This window comes from Hyaena hyaena, unplaced genomic scaffold, assembly GCF_003009895.1.
Source record: "Hyaena hyaena isolate Hyena2069 unplaced genomic scaffold, ASM300989v1 scaffold_10, whole genome shotgun sequence".
Lineage (NCBI taxonomy): Eukaryota > Metazoa > Chordata > Mammalia > Carnivora > Hyaenidae > Hyaena > Hyaena hyaena.
Window position 1 is genome coordinate 2,308,615 of NW_024080642.1, and position 19,452 is coordinate 2,328,066.

General features: G+C 58.7%; 1 protein-coding gene across 3 annotated transcripts in view; it reads right to left on the reverse strand.

Annotated features, from left to right (window-relative positions):
• The window catches only part of RAB11FIP4 (RAB11 family interacting protein 4), a 120,875-nt gene continuing 101,423 nt past the window's right edge, over positions 1–19,452 (reverse strand). Inside the window, exons 7-16 of one of the 3 annotated variants that reach the window (XR_005531761.1) lie at positions 19,189–19,224; positions 17,896–17,995; positions 17,564–17,667; positions 16,357–16,497; positions 14,805–14,886; positions 14,206–14,343; positions 13,951–14,109; positions 12,824–12,967; positions 11,507–11,735; positions 1–11 (exon numbers count right to left, since the gene is read on the reverse strand). Coding sequence is in view for 2 of the 3 variants with exons in the window: in XM_039252352.1 (XP_039108283.1) it covers positions 11,619–11,735; positions 12,824–12,967; positions 13,951–14,109; positions 14,206–14,343; positions 14,805–14,886; positions 16,357–16,497; positions 17,564–17,667; positions 17,896–17,995; positions 19,189–19,224 (1,021 nt within the window). In the remaining variant the exon portion in view is untranslated. Of the gene's footprint in view, positions 12–11,407; positions 11,736–12,823; positions 12,968–13,950; positions 14,110–14,205; positions 14,344–14,804; positions 14,887–16,356; positions 16,498–17,563; positions 17,668–17,895; positions 17,996–19,188; positions 19,225–19,452 lie in introns of those variants that run through there. The other 2 variants (XM_039252352.1, XM_039252365.1) reach the window with 2 other exon arrangements.

The following is a 19,452-nucleotide window of genomic DNA, read 5'->3' on the forward strand; positions in this document are numbered from 1 at the left end:
TGTGTGTGTGTCTCTCTCTCCCCCTTCCCAGCTCATGCTCTGTGTCTCTCAAAAATAAACAAACATTAAAAAAAAAAAATCTTCCGTGATGCTGGGTGATGTGGGAGGGGTCCTGCCCAGTGTCCTCTCAAGTGGTCATTTAATCTCATTTCCCCATCTATAAAATAGAGTTCGTTAGCTACAGCCCTATGTTAATTAAAATTTGAACACCTTCTTCATTATTCACTGCTAAAGTTAGCAGGGGGCTGAAATGCTGCTTGACCTTTCTTCCTTGGGCGCGGTAGCAACCTGACACTTCTCTCCTTGGTCGGGTTTCAAGGTCCCTTTGCCAGCCCGCACACTCTAAATTAAGGCTGCTGTTAATAGAAAAAGTCAGCGCAACTTGAAACCTTTTTAGAGAGCAAGCCACACCTGTAGGCATTTAAATTAAGGCTGCTTTGGGGTGTCTGGGTGGCTTAGTCCGTTAAGCGTCCGACTTTCGCTTAGGTCATGATCTCGTGGTTCGTGGGTTCGAGCCCCGCGTCGGGCTCTGTGCTGACTGCCAGCTCGGAGCCTGGAGCCTGTTTCAGTCTGTGACTCCCTCTCACTCTGACCCTCCCCTGCTCACGCTGTCTCTCTCTCTCTCTCTCCTAGAAATAAATAAAACATTTAAAAATAAATAAATAAATTAAGGCTGCTTTGCATACTTGGGATTAATGGGGTTTGGTCTCCTTTCTCTTTCTTCCCCTTCTTGGTTCATTTGGTTACCTTTCCCGGACTCCGCCACTTGCATGATGATACAGCATTCACTCTTAACAAGATGTTTCAAGGTGGCTTGGATGTTAAAGGAGAGAGGAGGGCTCCCCGGTGTGGATCATGAGCTGAATACGATCAGGCCACCCCAGAAGCCCCAAAACGAGGCAGGAGCCTTAGGGAGCGTCACTGCCATGCAGCTACAGCCCTTGGGACCCCTTCTTTCCCCGAACGTGATCCTGCTGTCACAGACAGGACTCTGCACGGCATGCCTGCACAGTAAGAGATCGACCTGGGTGAGGTCAGAGGACTGATGGACCAAATTATTCCCCAAGATGCTTGGGGTGGATTCCTTTTGGGAAGGATGGATTTTGTGAGTGGAGGCTTGATAGAGAGCAGGCGGTTCTGCTCTATCTGTTGTTGGCTAGGGTGTTGGGTCTGCTGGAAGGCCCACCATGACCTAGCTCACACGGAGCTGGGGCAGTTGGGCTGGGACCTCAGTTTACCGCGTGGCTGCTTGGGGTTCCTCCTAGCATGGCAGCTGGCCTCCAAGAGGGTGCGTGTCAAGAGGAAGGAGACAGAAGGTTCCTTGCAGCCCCTTTTAAGCCAGAGCCGAGAAGTTCTGCTGCAGGATTATCACTTCTGCTACAAATGACGCACCTTTACATGTATTGATCAAAGTAGTCACCTGGCCAGCACAAAGGTGGGGGAGGGGAAGTAAATTCCACCTCTGTGTAGGGGAGAGGTCTGCACACAGGGAGGGAATAAATCAATGGTGGCTGCCACCCCTACCATTCACTGGCTGTGACTGAGAGTAAACACTGATTGGTGCTTAGCCCTGGGGCTGGATCCTATAGAGGAATCAGAGGGATAGGAGATGGGTGTCCTTTGTCTCGACCCCAACCCCCCAAGTCAGACTCCTCTTGAGGGCTCCCTAGTGGGACAGGTGGGACCCAATCTCCTTCCTGCCCTGCCTCTGGAGTTCATGTTCATAACTTCCTCCCTGCCGATCCCATAATCCTACCCATCCATGACTGCAGGCCAAAGTACTGAGGTCTGGCCCAGACGCTGCCAGAGACCAGCAGATGCCAGTCTGGGTTAGATAAGCTGGGAAAGCCGAGTGGGGTCCGAGGGGGCCAGTGGGGTGAGAATGCAGAGGTATGAGGGCCTCTGAGGCTCCCCTGGGCTACAGGAGGAGGGCTCATTTCAACACTTTTGCTCTTTGCGTTTGTGCCTTTTGGGAGCTCCACCATTTAAAAATTTTTTAAAATTTATTTTTGTTTTAAATTTTATTTATTTTGAGAGAGTGCACAGCGGGAGAGGGGTAGAAAGAGAGGGAGAGAGAATCCCAAGCAGGCTCGGCACCGGCAGTGCGGAGCCTGATGTGGGGCTTGAACTCACAAATCTTGAGATCATGACTCTTAACTGACTGAGCCACTCGGATGCCCCTCCACCATTTTTTTTTTTTTTAAGCCCAGAGGCCACACCAATGTCATGCCCAAATCAGAACCCAGTATTGGAGCTTGGAGTCACTCCAAGCCAGAGCCAAACTCGGGGTGGCAGGAGAGTGAGGGGTACTCCCTGCAGCCCCGACCCAACCACTTCGTTTGGTCCGGGAAGGGCTGGCTTGAGGCTGGCTCTGGACTTCCTGGGCCCTAGACGCCACAACCTTCCCCCCAGGGCGCTTGCAGCAGTAGTGACCCCTCAGTAGGAGATTGAGTAGTGCAGTAGTAGTAGTAGTAGTAGTCCGCCAGCCAAACTGAGCCACAGTGAGTCCACCATCCTTCGGTGTCCTACCTCCACACGCTTGTCCCCACAGGGCTCTCCACAGCCCCTCTGCTCGCGGAGAGCTGGTGCAGGCTCCTGGCTCTGAACAGCCCTCTCCTCGGGCTAGTCAGTCAAGTCTGGCTCTTCCCCTTACCAGCTGCCTGGCTGTGAACACCCTGGCTGACTCATGGCTAGTTAGGTCGCCTATGGTGGTGGCTCAGTTTCCTCATCTGTGAAATGGGGATAATGCTGCACACCAAGCCCTTAAAACTGCCTGACACAGTGAGCCCTAAGTAAATACAAACTAACAGCAACTACCTCGTGTTCTCTTCTGGGAACCACGCCCCGCATTAAGCACGGGGTGGGGGGAGGGGAAGGATGCCAAATCCGGGTCCCTGGTGCTGGAGAATCAGAGGGCCTCGCCGAGAACCCGCCTTATCCCGCGGCGCGCGCCCCCTGCTGGCCACAGGTCTCTGGGCCGCCTGTAGTGGCTGCGGCTGCACCTGCTGCCCAGGGCGGAGTTCGGGCGTGGGGGGCAGAAAGTGAGCTTTGCCCCGCTTTGCATGTAGCTGTCATGTTCTGGAGACCCTCCCAGCAAGGCTGTGACAAGCCTGGCTCCCTTGCCCAAACCACCACTGACACCTGGCAGCTCCAACTCCTCTTACTCAGCAAACACGCAACAGACAACCTGGTCTTACCTGAGTCCACGCTGCCTCTGTCTCTCGCTTCCTCTCCCGGGGTGCCGCCTGGTCCCGCCGCCGCTCTCCGAAACTCAGGCCACTCCTTGGCCTAGGATCCCGCTGTGGTCACCATGGCTCTGCTCTCTGCCCACTCGTCCTCTGAAGGCGTCTACACCTGCCGTTCCCTCCCAACGATCTCTGGGGTGGGGATTACATACCAGTGGCCCTCACACCTGCCTACATGCCGGAATCACCTGGGGGGGCTTTGGAGAAACCCTGGTGTCCGGCCCACCCCTTACCACCTGAATCCAAACCCCTGGGCTGGGGCCCTAACCCGTGAGGTTTTAAACTCCCTCAGGCGATTCAAATATGCATCCAGGATGGTGCACCTCCCATGTTAACATTCTAGAGGCACCCTGTGCCGTGAGGGTGAGGAGCAGGTCTGTTTTGCTCAGTGACAAAGTCCCGCACCTGCCTCCACAGTGAGCATCTATTAGGCACCGATGAAACAATTGCTTAATGGATGAACGAGATCCACGCTGAGCCCATCAGGCTCTGAACTGACTCGCCTGACCCACTTCCCAGCCAGAATACCTGAAAGGGCTGTGCTTTCTACCGGCCTCCCCCTTATGTGGTTCCCGATCCTACAATCCCTCAGGGCTCCTCTGAAATGCCCCTTCCCTCAGAGAAGCTGCCCCTGATCCCCAACTGATCCTAATCGCCTTGTCCCCGGCTCCCGCAGCCCCCTGGACCTTTCCCTGGCTCCCCTCCCCTCCCCCCACCCCACGAGAACAGAAGCCTCTGCTGTTTCTTCCATGCCAACCTCCAGTGCCCAAAACAGAGCATGGCGTATACAGTGGTGCTCAAGTTGGTTGGCTAGGGGATTTCAGACCCAGATCTTTTTTTACCTATTCAGGAGGCTTTGGCCTGGGGCCAGACCACTCTAAAAGGCTCTCCGTTTAAGGGCCTAGTGAGTTCTCAGGGTCGGACAAAGAAACCTTTGCAGGAACCGTGGCCTCTAGGGGGCGTAGGTTTGGTGTCTGAAATAGCCACGCAGGTCAGGAGCGGTTCTCCGGGGACAGGTGAGCAAGGAACATCCCTGGGCAGAGGGCACAGCCTGTCCACACGGTAGTGCCTGCTCTCACCTCTCTCCAGAATAGCAAACTGAGTTGAAATGTGTTCCTCTGAAATGCTGAATCCCTAAGCCCTGGTATTTGTGAAAGTGGCCTTGTTTGGAAATAGGGTGTTTGCAGATATAAGAACGTTAAAATGAGGTCATCCTGGGGTAGGGGACCCTAATCCAGTGTCCGGTGTCCTTCTAACTGTGAAATCTGGACAGAGATACACAGAGGGAAGATGGCCATGCGAAGACAAAGGCCCAAGCCGGCTAACGGCTTCCGGAAAGGCTGGCAGATGCTTCTGGGTAGCTGGGTGGGAAAGGCGGAACCGGTCTCAAATTTCAGATATGCAATTCAGAATTTTCAAGTATTGCATGGAACATATTTAACCTGAAAAGTTATCTGAAATTGAAATGGAATGGGGCATCCTGTAGTTTTATTTGCAGAATCTGGCAACTCATGGAGGGCCGTTTCAAAAAGGCACATTAGGAGGATGGAGGGAGCCGGGACCGGTGTTGGGAGGGGACTCCCGCCGAGCCCAAGCGGCCAGGTGAATCCACAGACAGTGGGGGTGCCCCCTGCGGGGAGACCCATGCCACGAGGGCTGGGTGGTGGGGTGGAGGGTCCGGGCCAACAGGGAGAGCCGACTCCTCTCCGGGTGCTGGGCCTGGGCGACCTGGGAATCCCTTCAACACCTGCAGTCCCATGATGAGAGGAAGGGGCAGACGTCTGGGGGTCCAGGCCACTCAACCTGGAGCCACCTCGATGCCCTAGGGCTGGCACGTGGGTCTGCAACCACACTTGAGGGGACGACTTGGGCCTGTGACCCAGGGGTATCACTGTGGGGGATAGGGAGGAAGATGGCCCCGGGGCCCCATCAGAGTGGCCAGAGCAAGCGGAGACCCCCAGGAGACCCCGGCTGGGAAAGGGGATGTGGCTGCAGCCAAGACCAGGGCTTTTGAGCATCACAGCCCCGCGGCTGGGACGGTGGTGTTACAGGGGCTTCTGGGAGCCACTCTCTCCTGGGGACAGCAGGCCAAAACGAGGGTCTCTGCCTTGCCCCTGGAGGACAGCACAAGCCAGCAGCCCCTCACCATGCTGGGCGGGGCCTGCTCTTCCTAAAGGACACAGTCTGTCCCCCGGAGCCCCGGAAGCAGAGCTCACGTCTTCCACCCTCCCTCCCTCCAACCACAGAAACTCACCATCAAGTCAGGCAAGAAAAGCAAACTGTTTATTTACACCTTGGTCTGTACATTAAAGTTCCTGAAGAAGCCTGCCTCTGGCGGCCCGCTCCTTTGTGGCTAGAAGCAGGTGGGAGGTGGGGGGCCTGGGGCCCTGGGCCGAGGCCTTCCTCGCCCCTGCGTCTCCGCCTCGGGGCCCCAGCCCCGCCGATAAGCCTGCCTCCCGATGGAGGCTCCTGGGGCGGAACCCAAGTGCAATCGCAGGGTCAAAGCTGTTGAACAGACCCTTGGGCACGCGGCCGCACGTGCAGCGGACTCCACCCGGGCCCCCAGAGGCCCAGCCAGGAAAGCAGGAAGGGCCGCGAGGAGAGGAGCCAGAGGGCCGCGGGCAGGCGGCCCCGTCTGGGGAATTAATGGCACTCGGGTCTGAGCACCTTGGGCAGATGAGGAAGAGGCGGCAGTTAATGGCAGGCTGGGGCAGCAGCAAGGAGCCTCTTCTTTCTGCCCGCCTGCGAGTCCAAAGCTGTTCAAGACACCAGACGGTGGTGGTCCTGGACCCAGCCCCGCGCCGAGCACCGGAGCCACCGCGGCTGGGACTTCCTCTGGGGGCCGGGGTGCTGCCGCAGACCCATGGCGTCCCTGTGGGGGGGATGGGGGAGGGGGGCCCGGGCCGAGCCCCGCAGGTAGAAAGGTGCGCTCTGCTTTCTATAAATATTGACACCAATACAGGAAGACGTTTGTGGGAGAAGGTGCTTTACACGAATGTACCCTTTTCTGGTGGGCAGGGCTTCTAAACCGGCTGCAGGCTGGACGAGGGACTCAGCGCCCCCCCAGCCGCCCCCACAGAGCTCAAGACCATAGCGAAAAGAGTTCTGTACAAAGTTACCGAACCTGCACGGCTGAGCGAGCGAGCGAGCGGGAGGCAGAGCCCCTCCGCGGGGAAGAAGGTGCTGGAGGCCCGGCCTGGGAGCAGGCCCCGGGGACACCAGGCGGCACGCTATGTACACATTTACAGGGCGCGGGAGGGGCCAGGGTCAACAGGAGGGCGTAGAAAAGGGGCAGTGAGGACATGGCAAATCCTGTACCGTGGGGACAGGGAAGAAAGGCACGAGACAGCGACCCCAAACCATGCAGACGGAACACAGCCTGTGCAGCACAGCAAAGCGGAGGGCCCGGCAGGGGGCGCCGTCCCCCCAGGACAACAGCACTCGCAGCCCGCCGTTCGCCGCCGCCCTCCCGCTGGTGGCTCCGGAGGTTACAGTTACCAAGGAGGAGGAGCCTACAAGGTGGGAGCACCAAAGGCAGCGGCCCCCGCTTCGCCAGGGCCTGTGCTCTCTGAAACCACCCTTTCCAGAGAGCAGCTACAGTTCCCAGCGGGCGGCACGGGGGCCTTAGAGCTGTGCTGTCATGGGGCTCGGGCCGCCCGCGGTGCCAGCCTCTCCCGCTCCCTGGCCCTTCGCGCACAGGTTCAGAGCAGGACGGCAGGACCTGAAGGTCCCTAAGGTCAACAGAAGGAACTCGCCTGAAGTCACCTGGGGGTACGTGGCCCCTCTGGCCTGAGGCCCCCTCACCAGGCGGGCCTCAGTCGCCACCAGCCTGAAGGACCGCCCTACAGGGGGCTGTCCCCCTGTCCCCAGGGAGGAATGGCCAGGCAGGATGCCAACGTTGAAGCCCTCGGCATAAAACCCTCCTCAGCCCTTTCAAAGAGTCGCTGTAGGTGGCCAGGTGAACAGTCATTTTCTTGGTGTGGCGGCCGTTCCCAAACCACCCCTGCTAAATTTGCTAATGCATTAAACACACATACCCATGGAGCACAAAGAGCGGGCTTAGTTTCACCCTGAGCCACCCATCCCCACTGGCCACTGCGGGCTTCTGCCAGTCACCAAGTCCCTCCTTGGAACAAAAGCGCCCGCACTGTGCCCTCCTGACCGCCGGGATCAGGCCGGGTCAGGAGTCAGACGTGCCAGCAGACCGGTGCCTGCGGTCCCTTGGACACGAGCCGGGGTGCTGGCGTGGCTGCTGAAGTGGAGAAGGTGGGGTGGCCCTCATCCACCCAGCCTGAAAACTGCTCAGAGGCAACCCCCACAAAGCCAGTGTCCCCTCCCGCTCAGCTGTGCGAGTAGGTGACTGCGGTTTCTGAGGCTGCTTTCCGGGGGACAGCTCCGCCCCACCCCTTGACCCTGTCCTACCCTCACTCCAGAATGGGCCCGCGCCCGACCCCACGGGCACCTGGCAGAGACCGGCCCACTCGGGTTTGCTGAGCCCCAGGCTGATGAGAACAGCTGGATACGCCAGTTCCTGCAGGCACCTGGCCCCCCATCCTGGGGCGAGGGATCCGCTCACCTCTCACCATCCGCCAAAGCCACGGACACCCCACTATTAACGTAGCACCTGGATTAACTAACCCGACAACCAATTCCACCTGCTTCCTCTATCCCTGGCTAGAACCTTCTAGGGCGGGGGTCTCAACCTGGGGCTACACATCAGGATCACCCGGAGAGCTCTTTCAACATCTGCATGCCCGCACCAATGACACTGGAACCTGGGGGCGGAGATAGGGGGGTGGGGGAGGCTTCAGCCCGGGCAGAAGATTTTACATCTCCCCAGGTGATTCCAACGCACAATCCAAGCTGAAAAACAGTTTCAGGTCCAAGTGCTTTGTGAGATTCTTGAACTCTGTGTTTGTAATAGGTCGGAAACAAAGTCAAGGTACAGGAATTTCCCTCTGACAATTCTTAAGGAATCTACAAATTAAAAAACAAAACAAAACAACTTTTGTCTACGGGTGTCTGGGTGGCTCAGCCAGTTGAATGTCAAACTCTTGATTTCAGCTCAGGTTGTGAGCCGTGGGATCAAGCCCCGAGTCGGGCTCTGTGCTGAGTGTAGAGCCTGCTTAAGATTCTCTTGTTCTCTCCCTCTGCTCTCTCTCAAATAAAAAAATAAAAATAATAATTTGTGTAACTTGGCCAATTTAAAATTACAAACATTTTTTTCTACTAGAACTTTATTTCTTATACTTTCCCACAGAATAAGGCCTAGCTAAGCCAGAGAGTACTTCCTGCTCTATTAGATACTGTATATAATGCCCACTGGCTGATTCAACAAATTTCATTTGGCTTCCAACTGAATGCAAGGATAGCCAAGTGCCGAGTAAAACGTGACTCTGTGGCGGAAACCCTCCTCCATGCCCTGGAAACACCTCCACACTTTGGACAAGTAAGTTGCTACTGATCCCTACTTGGTAAGGTCACCAGGTTCAGCACAAACAAAAAACAAAAGCCACACAGGGCGCCCAGTCCAGTTACAGCCAGTCACCTGCGGAGGTGTTCAAACGTCCTGAGGCCTGGGCCATGCACCAGCCAATGAACTCGGAGTCTCTGCGGATTCCGCCCAGTTACCAGAACTTTAAAACTCTCTCCAGTTTCAGTATGTTCCAAGCACTGCAGGGAACATACTTCTGCAAGTTCTGTTTCGTTTGCCTGACAACACACACCGTGTGTGGTACGGGTGCCAAGAGAAAAGAGCGTTAACTCTCTGTCAGATCACACGCAAAGTTGGGGGAAACAGCGCAAGGGGGCACCCAGGGTTAATACCGCTCTGGAGACCCTGCAGGGGCCGTGGGGCTGGGCCCCTTGGGGCATGTGCCCCCTCAGGCTAGCTTTCAAGCAGGAAGGAGCAATTAAAAATGCTACGTGATCTTTAAGAGCCAATCTGACAGCCTAGGTTGGATGAGACGCATTCTAGCTAAAGATGGTTGGAGTGAACTGGAGACCTGGGTTACATGGAGTTTAGTCTCATTTTAAAGTCCACCCTCTTTCCAGAGACTCCATGCACAGCACCAGGTCCATTGGGGCCTTTCTGACTCAGGGGTCCTCAGGAAGGCCACTCCCATGGTACCCCCTTCAGGAAAGAGGTGGCAGAGTGTTGCTGGCTGACCGTCTTTACATCGAGGCAGCAGAAATTCCTTCCCAGGTAGTGAGTACGTAAGTAAGAAGGCCTCTGGGGCCTTCTCTGGAATTCCAGATCAATGCGGCTAAAGAGCACATAAAGATTTACATATAAAATGCTCATCCCTGGGTGAGTCTCCCACGGGCCAGGACCTTGGTCTGGCTGGGCCGCTGTAGGACTCCTTCCAGTGTCAGATCCAGACCAAAGCCAAGTCCTGATACGTCTCCTTGCCTTTAATTGGGAGCCATTCCCGCCTATTAGCAAATCCTCAAGAGACTCACTGCTCATGCCTTCTTTCTACTGCTGCTGCTTCTCAGACCCCCGGAGGAGCCCAAGGACACCAGCACCCTAAGGGGCTAAGAGACTTCCTGCCCTAGTCTGCCTGCTCTGGGTGACCCCAAAGTCCCGGAGCAGACCCCCGCAGCCCTGGTATCCATGGCATAAAACAAACCCCAAGCGGTCCGCTTAAAAAGAAATCACAAAATCCAACAAAAGCAAAAGTTGATTGGAATGAAAATGGGTCGTGGCCACGGCCCTGCCTTTGTGAATCGGGACACACATATACACAAGTCCCTGATGCCCTCTCCCCCCTCCACTGCCCCCTCTTCTCTGCATACACCCCTTCTTGCCCCTCCCCAACATGCCCGAACTTTCCTTCTTACACTAGAATTGAAGAAAATACACTGCCGGGGAAAAAAACGAGAGATTCGTGTCTATACACGGGTAGATTAAGGAAACGAATCACAAGCCATACAAAGCTGAGACATCCTGGAAAGCGCAGTACGGTATCTACTCCCAGCCACCTAGAACAAAGGATCCCATTAAAAACCCAGAGTGGGGATCTCCACGTGTTTCACAAAGATGGAGGACTAAGGTGTCCCTGCAGCCTTCTGCACCCGTGTCTCTCCTGGCTGAGCACTGGATATGAGAGTTACTAGAAGTCGGGATGTGGGGGGCCTCGCCACCCAGCTGAGCTAAGAAGCCCAGAGCTCAGAATCCAAAACTCCAAACCTGAGGCCTGGTGTCACCGGGTTGTGCGGGGACAGGAGCAGGTAAGCAAGGCCCATTCCCGGCCCATGGACAGTCCATCCACGCTTCTTGTAAAATGCAGCCAAAGGGGAGGAGACGGACAGGGAGGTGAGCGTGCTCCTCCCTGGAAATCAGGTCTTTGGTTGCCCAATGCCTTAGACACCCCTGGGCATTTTAACCTCCTTCCTTTTAAGCCCTTCATTTTACACTCAAGTTAAATACTGCTTCTTTTTCATGGTCTTAAAAACAGAAAGAGGGGTGCCTGGGGGGCTCAGTCAGTTGAGCACTTGACTCTTGATTTCGGCTCAGTTCATGATCCCAGGATTGTGGGATCGAGCCCTGCGTTGGGCTCTGTGCTGAGCGTGGAGCCTGCTCAAGATTCATTTTCTCTCTCTCTCTCTCTTTCTCTCTCTCTCCCCCCTCTCACCCTCCCCGCCCTCCAACCCCTCCCAGACTCACACACTGTCTCTAAAATAAAAAACAAAACAAAAAAAGCCAGAAAGAAAGAGGCAGGCAGGGATGGAGAGGTATACAGACGACTTCCCAAAATACCAAGAACTCTTCGAATGAAGGCCGCCCCGTGCTACCCCATCAGCAAGCCTGTGTCCTCGGGACACACGGTGCACAAGCGTCACAGGGGCTGCCGGCCTCGAGGGGCTCTGGGAGGGCCCCCTCCTCCTCTCTAAGCCTGGGCACCGAGGCCTGGAAAGTGCCCAACGGGGCCAGGGGAGGCATTCGAACTCCTGGGAAAGATCACAATTCTGCTCCGGCTCCCAGAGGTGGGGTGAGAGCGCCTGTCCCGCTAGAGCATCTTTAAATCCTTATCCCCAGAGGTAGACTCAGTTTCATCCAGTGCCTGACACACCGTCTTCCTGTTCTTGTTATTACGGTAACTCCTGATGGCAGACCTTGCCCCCCCCCGCCCCCCACAAAGGGACCGCAAGGTGCAGGGGCAGCACAGAGGTCCCCGGCAGCCCCACGCCCACCCCCTGCTGTGTGCGCGGCTTCCCCACATACACACTGGTACACAGGACATGGTGGCCAGAGAGACGTTTACAGTGCGCGCGCCCCAGCTTGGGCTGCATCCTCCGGCGGGCTCTGCGCCTCGGTCCCAGGGCCAGGGCTCTGAGGGTCCCGCGGCCGCTCCGCAGCCAGGCCCCGTCTCAGTGTTTGATCTCAAGGATGGAAGGGTTGTGGTCCAGGATGGCTAGGATGATCTTGTCCATGTACTGCCGCAGCCGGAAGTTGATCTCCTCCTGTTCCTTAAGGGCTTCCATGAGCTGCAGGGGACGCGAGGGGCAGGTCAGAGGCCGGGCCTGGGCCGAGGAGCAGGTGGAGCCCAGCCTGCAGGGAGCCAGGGCCCGAGACAGAGGGGCTCGGGACGCCCGAGCAAGGCAGGCCCCCAAACCACAGCCTCCGCACCTGGGAACCAGGTGGGAGCAGTGACAGCTCACGCTGCAGTGTCCCGGCCCAGGCCCCGCCCCCAGGGATTCGGATCTGCAGGCCGAAGGCATTTACCATCAAGGATGACATCCAGAGTCCCAGGGCCCCAAGACTCGTAAGGCTTTTCTAGCTGCTTCCTCTACCTGAAATGGCCCCGCCATTGCCCCCGTGCAGGTCCATTCCCTAAGTGGCCTACAGGTCACTGCAATGCCGCCTCTGCCCCCAGACTGGAGGCCGGCACCCAGCTCAGCTGGGAGTCCCCGGAGGCTAGGGATCAGCTCTTAGCTCTGTGTCCCAAGCCCAGGATTAGGGGTGCAGCGACTGTCAACTGATTCACGTTCAGACATAACCAGGGTATTTTGGAGGCCTCATCTTTTATAGGCAACCCTGGTGTCAGGCAGTAGGGCAGAAAGAACGGACTTTGCTCCTGGGGACCTGGGCCCTTCTCCCTCCACAAGCTGCACCATCTTATGTCCTTGCCTCCCAGTCTGTAACCTGGAGACGTCCAGGACGCCCCTGAGTCGTCCAAAGATTACAACACACTACAGTCAGGTGCTCAAGAAACGCTAGCGTCTTTCCCCTCTTGGCCCGAGGCAGAGGGCTGCGAGCCGCTCCTGCACCACACGCGGATGGAGACACGCAGGTCAGCCAGCATCTTGGCACGTTTCCGGCAAAGCGAAGATTCGAGCTCCACCCTGTTCGCAGAGCCCCGCGTCCTCCGGCACAGGCAGGAAGTCAGACCTGCCCTAACTCCCTCACAGCTGTGCACTGCCACTCAGGGGGCTGCAGATGGGGACTCCCACGGGCCCTGGTCTGCCTCTCCTGCTCGGGGTAGCCTGGGACGTACCCTCACAGCGCCCGGGCGCGGGGCAGGACCCGCAGAGGAGCGGCCGAGGCTCCCAGGAAGGAGGAGCGGGCACGTTACCTCATCGCGGGAGGCCGTGTCTATTTCTGCGGCCAGAGACTGGGCTTTGGTCTGCGTGGCAAAGAGGTTCTTTGCTTCGTAGAGGCTGAGGCTCAAGATCTGTCCGTTCAAGTCGTCGTTCTGGTCCCGCAGCTTATGATTCTCCTGTGGTGTCAGATAAATGCGACGTAAGCTCCCAGAACCCATTTCTCTGCATTCACGGTCTCCTGACTGCCACCAGGAGCCCCCCCCCCCAACCCAGCCCAAAGACACCCATAGGTGATGCGGCCTCTGCCAGGTTTAGGGGTAAGGCCTGGGGTCCCGGGAGGTCACAGGGTCCTGAGGAAGAGGTACAGGCCCGCTGGGGGGAACTAACTACCCAGACAAGGGCAGGGCTCCCGGCCACACCCTCCTCCCTGGGGCGGGTGAGCCAGCAGAGGAGCGCCTGATGCCGGGCCTAGGCGCCCCGGCCGCGAGGTGCAGGGATCCTGCTCTGTGGGAACTCCTCCCAGGGGCAGCTCCGCTCCCGAGTCAGGTGGCCCCACAGGGCCCAGCCCGGACCCCCTGTGCCAGGTTTTGCCCTGAGTCTCCTAACTAACTGCACACCTGGGACTCGGGTGCCCCCTCACGTAGGAGGAAGAGCTGGGGTTTCCGGATCGCTGTGGGTGCCAGTGAAGTCGGCTCAGGTGTAGAATTTCTGCAGCAGTTTCCCACCCCCAAGTGTCGCGCTTCACCCACCATCGCGCCCTTGCTTGGTCTCTGCCCCTACAGATCTTGCATCCCCTGACTCCCACCTCGTGGGTGTGTTCCCAGGAACCATAGGAAACAGAATCCTGGGCCCCGGGTCTGCTTCCGGGAGGACCTGGCCCAGTAGACCCTCACCCACAGCTGGGGAGAGCCCCATCCTCCACTGATCGGCAAGGACAGCAGAGGGGACTCTACTTCTTTGTGGGGTCTCCAAGGACAGACCCCGGGATGGGCATGAGGTGCAGCCTAGAGGTGTGCAGCCTAGAGGTGAGCCGCCTGGCCTGAGCTGCGGGGTGGGGGTGGGCAGCCCCACCGGGCGGGGATGTTGAGAGGAACAGACAGGAAGGGGTGTGGGAAGGCGCAGCGGCAGCTCGGCAGGAGACCCGGCCAGTGGGGCCCACCTGCTTGAGCCGCTTGATCTCATGCTCCAGCTCCACCTCGCGGGCCCTGGCGTTGAACTCGCCCAGGCCAGACGACGAGCTGCGCCCCCGGCCCGGCCGCTCGCAGTCCAGCTTGTACATCTGCAGGTGCTCCAGCTCCTTCCGCAAGTCCTCGATAAGCTGCGTGGGGGAGAGGCTGGTTGGCAAGAGCACGGCCGAGGGAGGGAGCCCTGGCGCCCGGTGCCCCCCCCCCCCCCCCACTGGCCTGGGACCCACCTCCTGCGTGGCCTCTCGTTCCTTCTGGAACTCTAGGCGGTTCTGGCGCAGCTTGTCCATCACGCGCTTGTACAGGTCCGTCTCGTCTTTGAGCCGCAGGCTGGTGTCCTCCAGACGGTCACACATGCGCTGCCGCTCCTGGACGGGGGACCGGGTCAGGGAAGGCAGTGCCCTGAGAGGTTCGCTCTGCCCCAGGGACGTCGGGGGCAGGGCTCTGAGTCAGCCGCTTCGCCAGGTGGGCATTCCGACCAGTCCCCCTGTGTCCTCCAAGACACAGCCGGGTCCCTTAGGATTCTCCACCTTCTAGAAGGCCTCTGAAGCCCTTCGATGGTACCAGATGAACCCTGAGTCAAAGGCGCGGCCAAACAAAAGCTAACCTCCTTCTCTCTCTTTTATTATTACTTCTCCCCATTATATAAAAAACTGTACTCGCTGTAAAAAATCTTGGAAAATCAGAAACATAGCAAGACAGATTACTATTCATATTTTATTTTGTTGTCAGAGCAAACTAGCAACTAAAGGCCTTTGGGGCCAGCACTGCCTCTCCATGGCTTCAGCTCAAGGTCCAAGTCTGAGAGACACCTAGGCCGGCTGCTCACCTCATCCAGCTTCTCGGTCTGCGACTTGAGCCGGGTCACTGTTGTCCTGAGCTCGGTGTTTTCCTCCTCTAACTGCTGTACCCTACGGAAAGGACAAAGACAGGCATGTCAGAAACGGGGGTTATCTTACAACGGATGGACAAGTTGTAGCGATTCTCTGCTGCCTGGAGGAGGGAAGATACCAGAAAGCAACAGAGAGAGAGAGAGAGAGAGAGAGAGAGAGAAAGAAAGAGAGAGAAAGAGAGAGAGAGACAGAGAGAGACAGAGAGAGAATGAATGAATGAATATTTGTTCCAAATGGCTAATACGACTTTGAGCTTCCTGTCATCCAAGGCAAGAAGGAAAAGACACTGCTTGACCATCCTTCCGTGTGTGATAGAAGGAAACACTCATCTGTGAACAAGAACACGGGATTCTCATTGCATGCAGCCTTAGAGCCTGAAACAACTCGCAAGATGTTTTTCTGCTAAACAAAGAGAAGGTGGCTGGCAGTGGCTGGGTCCCCCTGCTGGAACTTACACTTGGAAAGCAACGACAGTGTTTGCTTCCCCCCCACCCCCCACCCCCCACGTCACCCCCAGGCTCTTTGCTCGGCCCTCCCTGCAGCTGCCTGTGACCTCCACAGGCACCGGTTCCAGTGGTCGTCATCCTCCACGGGGGTGTTCACAGGGGGCTGTGCTAGCAGGATCCCAGGAAGAGACACAGCACGGGCACCCAGGTCATTTGAAATGACCTGAGAAGGGCAGGGGAGCTGGGCTGTCAGTGGCATCAGAGCAGCGTGGGGTCGTTTCTGCCACCAATTCTCGCAGAACATTCCCTCTCCTTCGTGCTTGTCGCTTCCTTCCTGGAGTGATGGCCCACTGCTCTCTGGGCTCCCCAGGGCTCCTAAGGAGCACAGGGCAGCTGTCCTCTGTGCCAGGGACCCAGGTGGCCTGCCTGGCCTGGGAACAGGCCTGCGAACAGCCCTGGGACACCACAGTGATGTGCAGCAACCCACCTGCCCTCACGGTCACTCGGTGGGGAAGGGAGGGAGGGCAGACAGATGGGGAAACAGAGACCCAGAAAATGACACAGGGAGTCCAAAGTCATGGAGCTAAAGGGTGACCGACCCAGATTCCCAGGCCAACACTCCTCTCCCTGCCTCCTCAGCTGCACCTGTGGCCAGAAGCCCAGAGGAAACTGGGCCCTGCTTTTCCATTTACCTCGGCCCCTCGGCCCCTCGGGCCCAGGGTCAGGACGCCTAGGCGTTGTTCAAGGTCAGGGAGAATCTGACAGCAGGGGGAGCTCTGAGCCCGGACGTCAGACCCAGCCAAGACCACGGTTTTTCAACCTACTCTCCAGCCGGCAGACGTGGAGTCGTTTCCGGTTGTGCCTAGTGTACATGACGCTACCGTGAAGGTGCTTTTACGCACTTCCCAGCGAGCGCGCCCAGGCATTCAGGCATCATGGGCAGAACTGTTACAGCAGGGGCTTCTCTTCGGGCTCGGGTTTCTGATCCACCACGGGGACAGTGGGGCGCGCCCACGGAGGCCCCGTCCCGGCGGGCACCCACCTGGTGTTGAGCAGCTCGATCTCCGTGCCCTTCTCTCTCTCCAGCCTGCTGTAGGCCTCGCGGTGCCGCCGCGCTTCCTCCTCCAGGGCCTGCTCCGCCATGGTCTCCTGATCCTTCACCATCTCCTCCAGCTCGTGCACCCTGAGGAGAGGGGTGCGCACCCCAGTCCAGGGCCAGCCCTCGTGGGGTCTTCCCGCCCCGCCCCCGACCATGACCCCGGCTACCGGAGGCCCTGGCTCAGTCCCAGCTCTGGAAGTGGCGGTGCGTTTGCCAGACCTGTGGCAGCTTCACCCACAGATGAATGCGGACGCCACAGGACGTAAGGAGAGGTGTACGAGTCACACATGCGCCACTGGGGGGCGGGAGGGGGGCACCTGGCAGTCGGTCCAGAGGGGAGGGAGGCTGCACGGAGAAGGCGGCATTCCCAGCCAGGCACAGGGGAGGGGAACGGCGGGCCTCAGTGCGGCCGCGTGAAGCAGCCCTCAGGCCTTGGCTTCTCTTTCCGCTCTCCTCCTGCCTGGCCACTACCCCTCTGACCAGTAATTCAGTTACTGGACACCTTGAGTCCCAAATAGGCCTGTCCTTGGATAGTGGCCCTGAACATGCAAGACCCAGGACAGGGCCAGGTCCCACTGGGGACGCTCTAACCCCGCCACTGGCAGCTGAGCTGGCCTATCAGTCTGGGCACATTTCACTGGGAACAGTCCCTCCGGGAGGCTACCCTTCTGGGGTGTCCCAGGACCCATCTTTGGGCCCTACAAGGTCGAGGGCCAGACCCCGGGCGGGGATCAGCTTACCAAGTTTCATGCCACCCCGTGAGGACAGCTACCCGCTGCACGCACTACCTTGCTGCAGTCGCGGGCAGGGGCCCCCGTGGGGAGGAGGGGCAGCGATGCCTAGACCCTTCCATAGCAGCAGGTGCGAGCCCCCGACTCACACCAGCCTCTCCCCTGCAGAGCTTCTCCCCAGAAGCAGGGGTAGCGGGGTCAGACTCTCACCATTGTAGGACAGAGAAATAGGGGAGCGGGTCCCAACCCCTGTCTTAGACCCACCCTGGGGCTGCAGACCCGGGGGTCAAGGTCAAGCTCCGACCTGTTTCTGGGGCCCCAGAGACAAGTCCTCCTGGGCCATTTAGCAAGGGGCTCGTGCATCACAGCCTCTCAGAGAGAAGGGACAAGACGTGCAGGGCCCCTCCCCAGCCCCCGACCTGTGCACGAGCTGTGTGTTCTCCTGCTTCAGCTTGCTCTTCAGGTCCCCGTTGGTCAAGCTGTCATTCTCCAGTTCTGTCACCTTTTTTTCCAGGAAGCTCACCTACCAGAGGGAGGCAGAGGTGGGGGTGGAGGAAACCTCGCAGCCCACAGGGCCGAGACGCAAGGGACCATGGGACAGAAGCCATGTTTGGTGAGGCTGGGGGCCACCTACCCCCAACTCGTGGGCAAGACCAGGGTCTCTGTCTCCCGAGTCCCCAGAGAGCTGCCCCACGAACCCCCCAGGGAGCACGCACACATTAAGCCTGTCTTCTGCCCACTCAGGACCCACCTTCTCCGTGATGTCATTGTCACAGGAGTCGATGCTGTCTCGAAACAGGTCCTCGGTGCTACCGTCACTGCTACTGAAGTTGCTGCTGTGCATGAGCTGCCTGTGGGGGGTGGGATGGGCGTGGGGAGGGTGGCTACAGAGGCTGGCCTTCCAGGGACCAGGGACCAGGGACCAGGGTCCACACCGGGCTATGGGCTGAGAGCACCCAGTACCTTGGGGAGAGGACCAGGGACTCCTCGAGGGAGGCTGTCCTCACCCAGAACTCAAGAGGTCACCCAGCTCAGAGGCCAGGGGACGGGCCGCTATATCCCTCCAGATCCCAAGCAGATCGAGCCCATCCATCGCGGCTCTGGCCTGCTGCCTCAGGACCCTTCGCACGCTGGCATTCGAGCCAGGAACTAGGCAGCGGCCAGAGCGGGCACGTGAGCCCCCGACCACCTCCCTCCAAATGCAAGACCAGCCAGTGCAGGTAGGCTGGCTCACCGGTCATGGCAGAGCCCCCTGAGGCTAGCCAGCAAGTCTCGCTCTCCTCCCCCGAGCCGGCCCTGCTGCATCTCTGGGGACCCCGGGAAAGGGAAGGAGACCCACCCAGGCCATGTGGGGCAGTGGGTCGGGCGGCTCTGCAAACAGGCAAAGGCTTGCCGGGGGCGAACCCAGCTGCAACTCTGAGGCTCCCCCTCCCAGCTCCCTGCAGGGCCACAGCCAGGGTCTGTGCCCAGGGCCCAACCTGTTCCACCCCTGCTCCTGAGCCCAAGTCAGGGCGCTTGCTGGCCGATCCCAGAGCCCTGGGTGTGGACCCGGCCAGTGTGCGCAAGAACCTGGATCCCGAGACCTGGAGCGGGAGCCTGGAAGTCCCAGGAAGCTAGCTGTGAGGATATAACCCGGAGCAAGGCGACCAGCTCCAGCGGGGCACACTCGTGCCCAGTCTTGGTTGGCGGGAACCCCAGGGCCTGCTGGTACAGCTGTGGGCTCCAGGGTGCGGGGCGGGGCACCAATAGCTGTGGGACAGACGGGCCGGGTCCCTCAGCGCATCCCTGCTGCACCTGCCTGGAGCGGAACCAGCTAAGGGTTTGGAGGGGCCCACTGCACCACTGCCACAAGGGGGGAGGTGTGGGAGTGGGAGGGGGCGGCCCCTCCTTGTCAGGAGTAGAGGTCTGACTGCTCTAATTGCACTCCTGGAGGTCTTCGTTTCTCTCTGCGCACTGAGCACGTGCAGGGCACCGGCTGGGTCTGGGCAGCAGGCAGGGAAAGGGAGACAGCATTCCACCCCTCCTCCCAGGGCGGGGGTCTTACCGTCCAAAGGCCGTGCTAGAGATCTTCCGGTTAGGGCTGCAGGGGTGGGGGTTGGAGAGGGAGAGGGAGAGGGAGAGAGAGAACAGTCATTGAACAGAGGGGGTGCTAGTCCACTCCTGACTCTGCCCTGGCTGCAAGATACCAGCAGGTGCACTACAGGGCTTTGTCCCGCCCACTGCGGGGGATTCACCAATAGGCATGGTCTTCAGTAGAAACACCCTGATTTTCCTCTTGCAGAAAAATGCAAGCCCCCCCAGATCAATC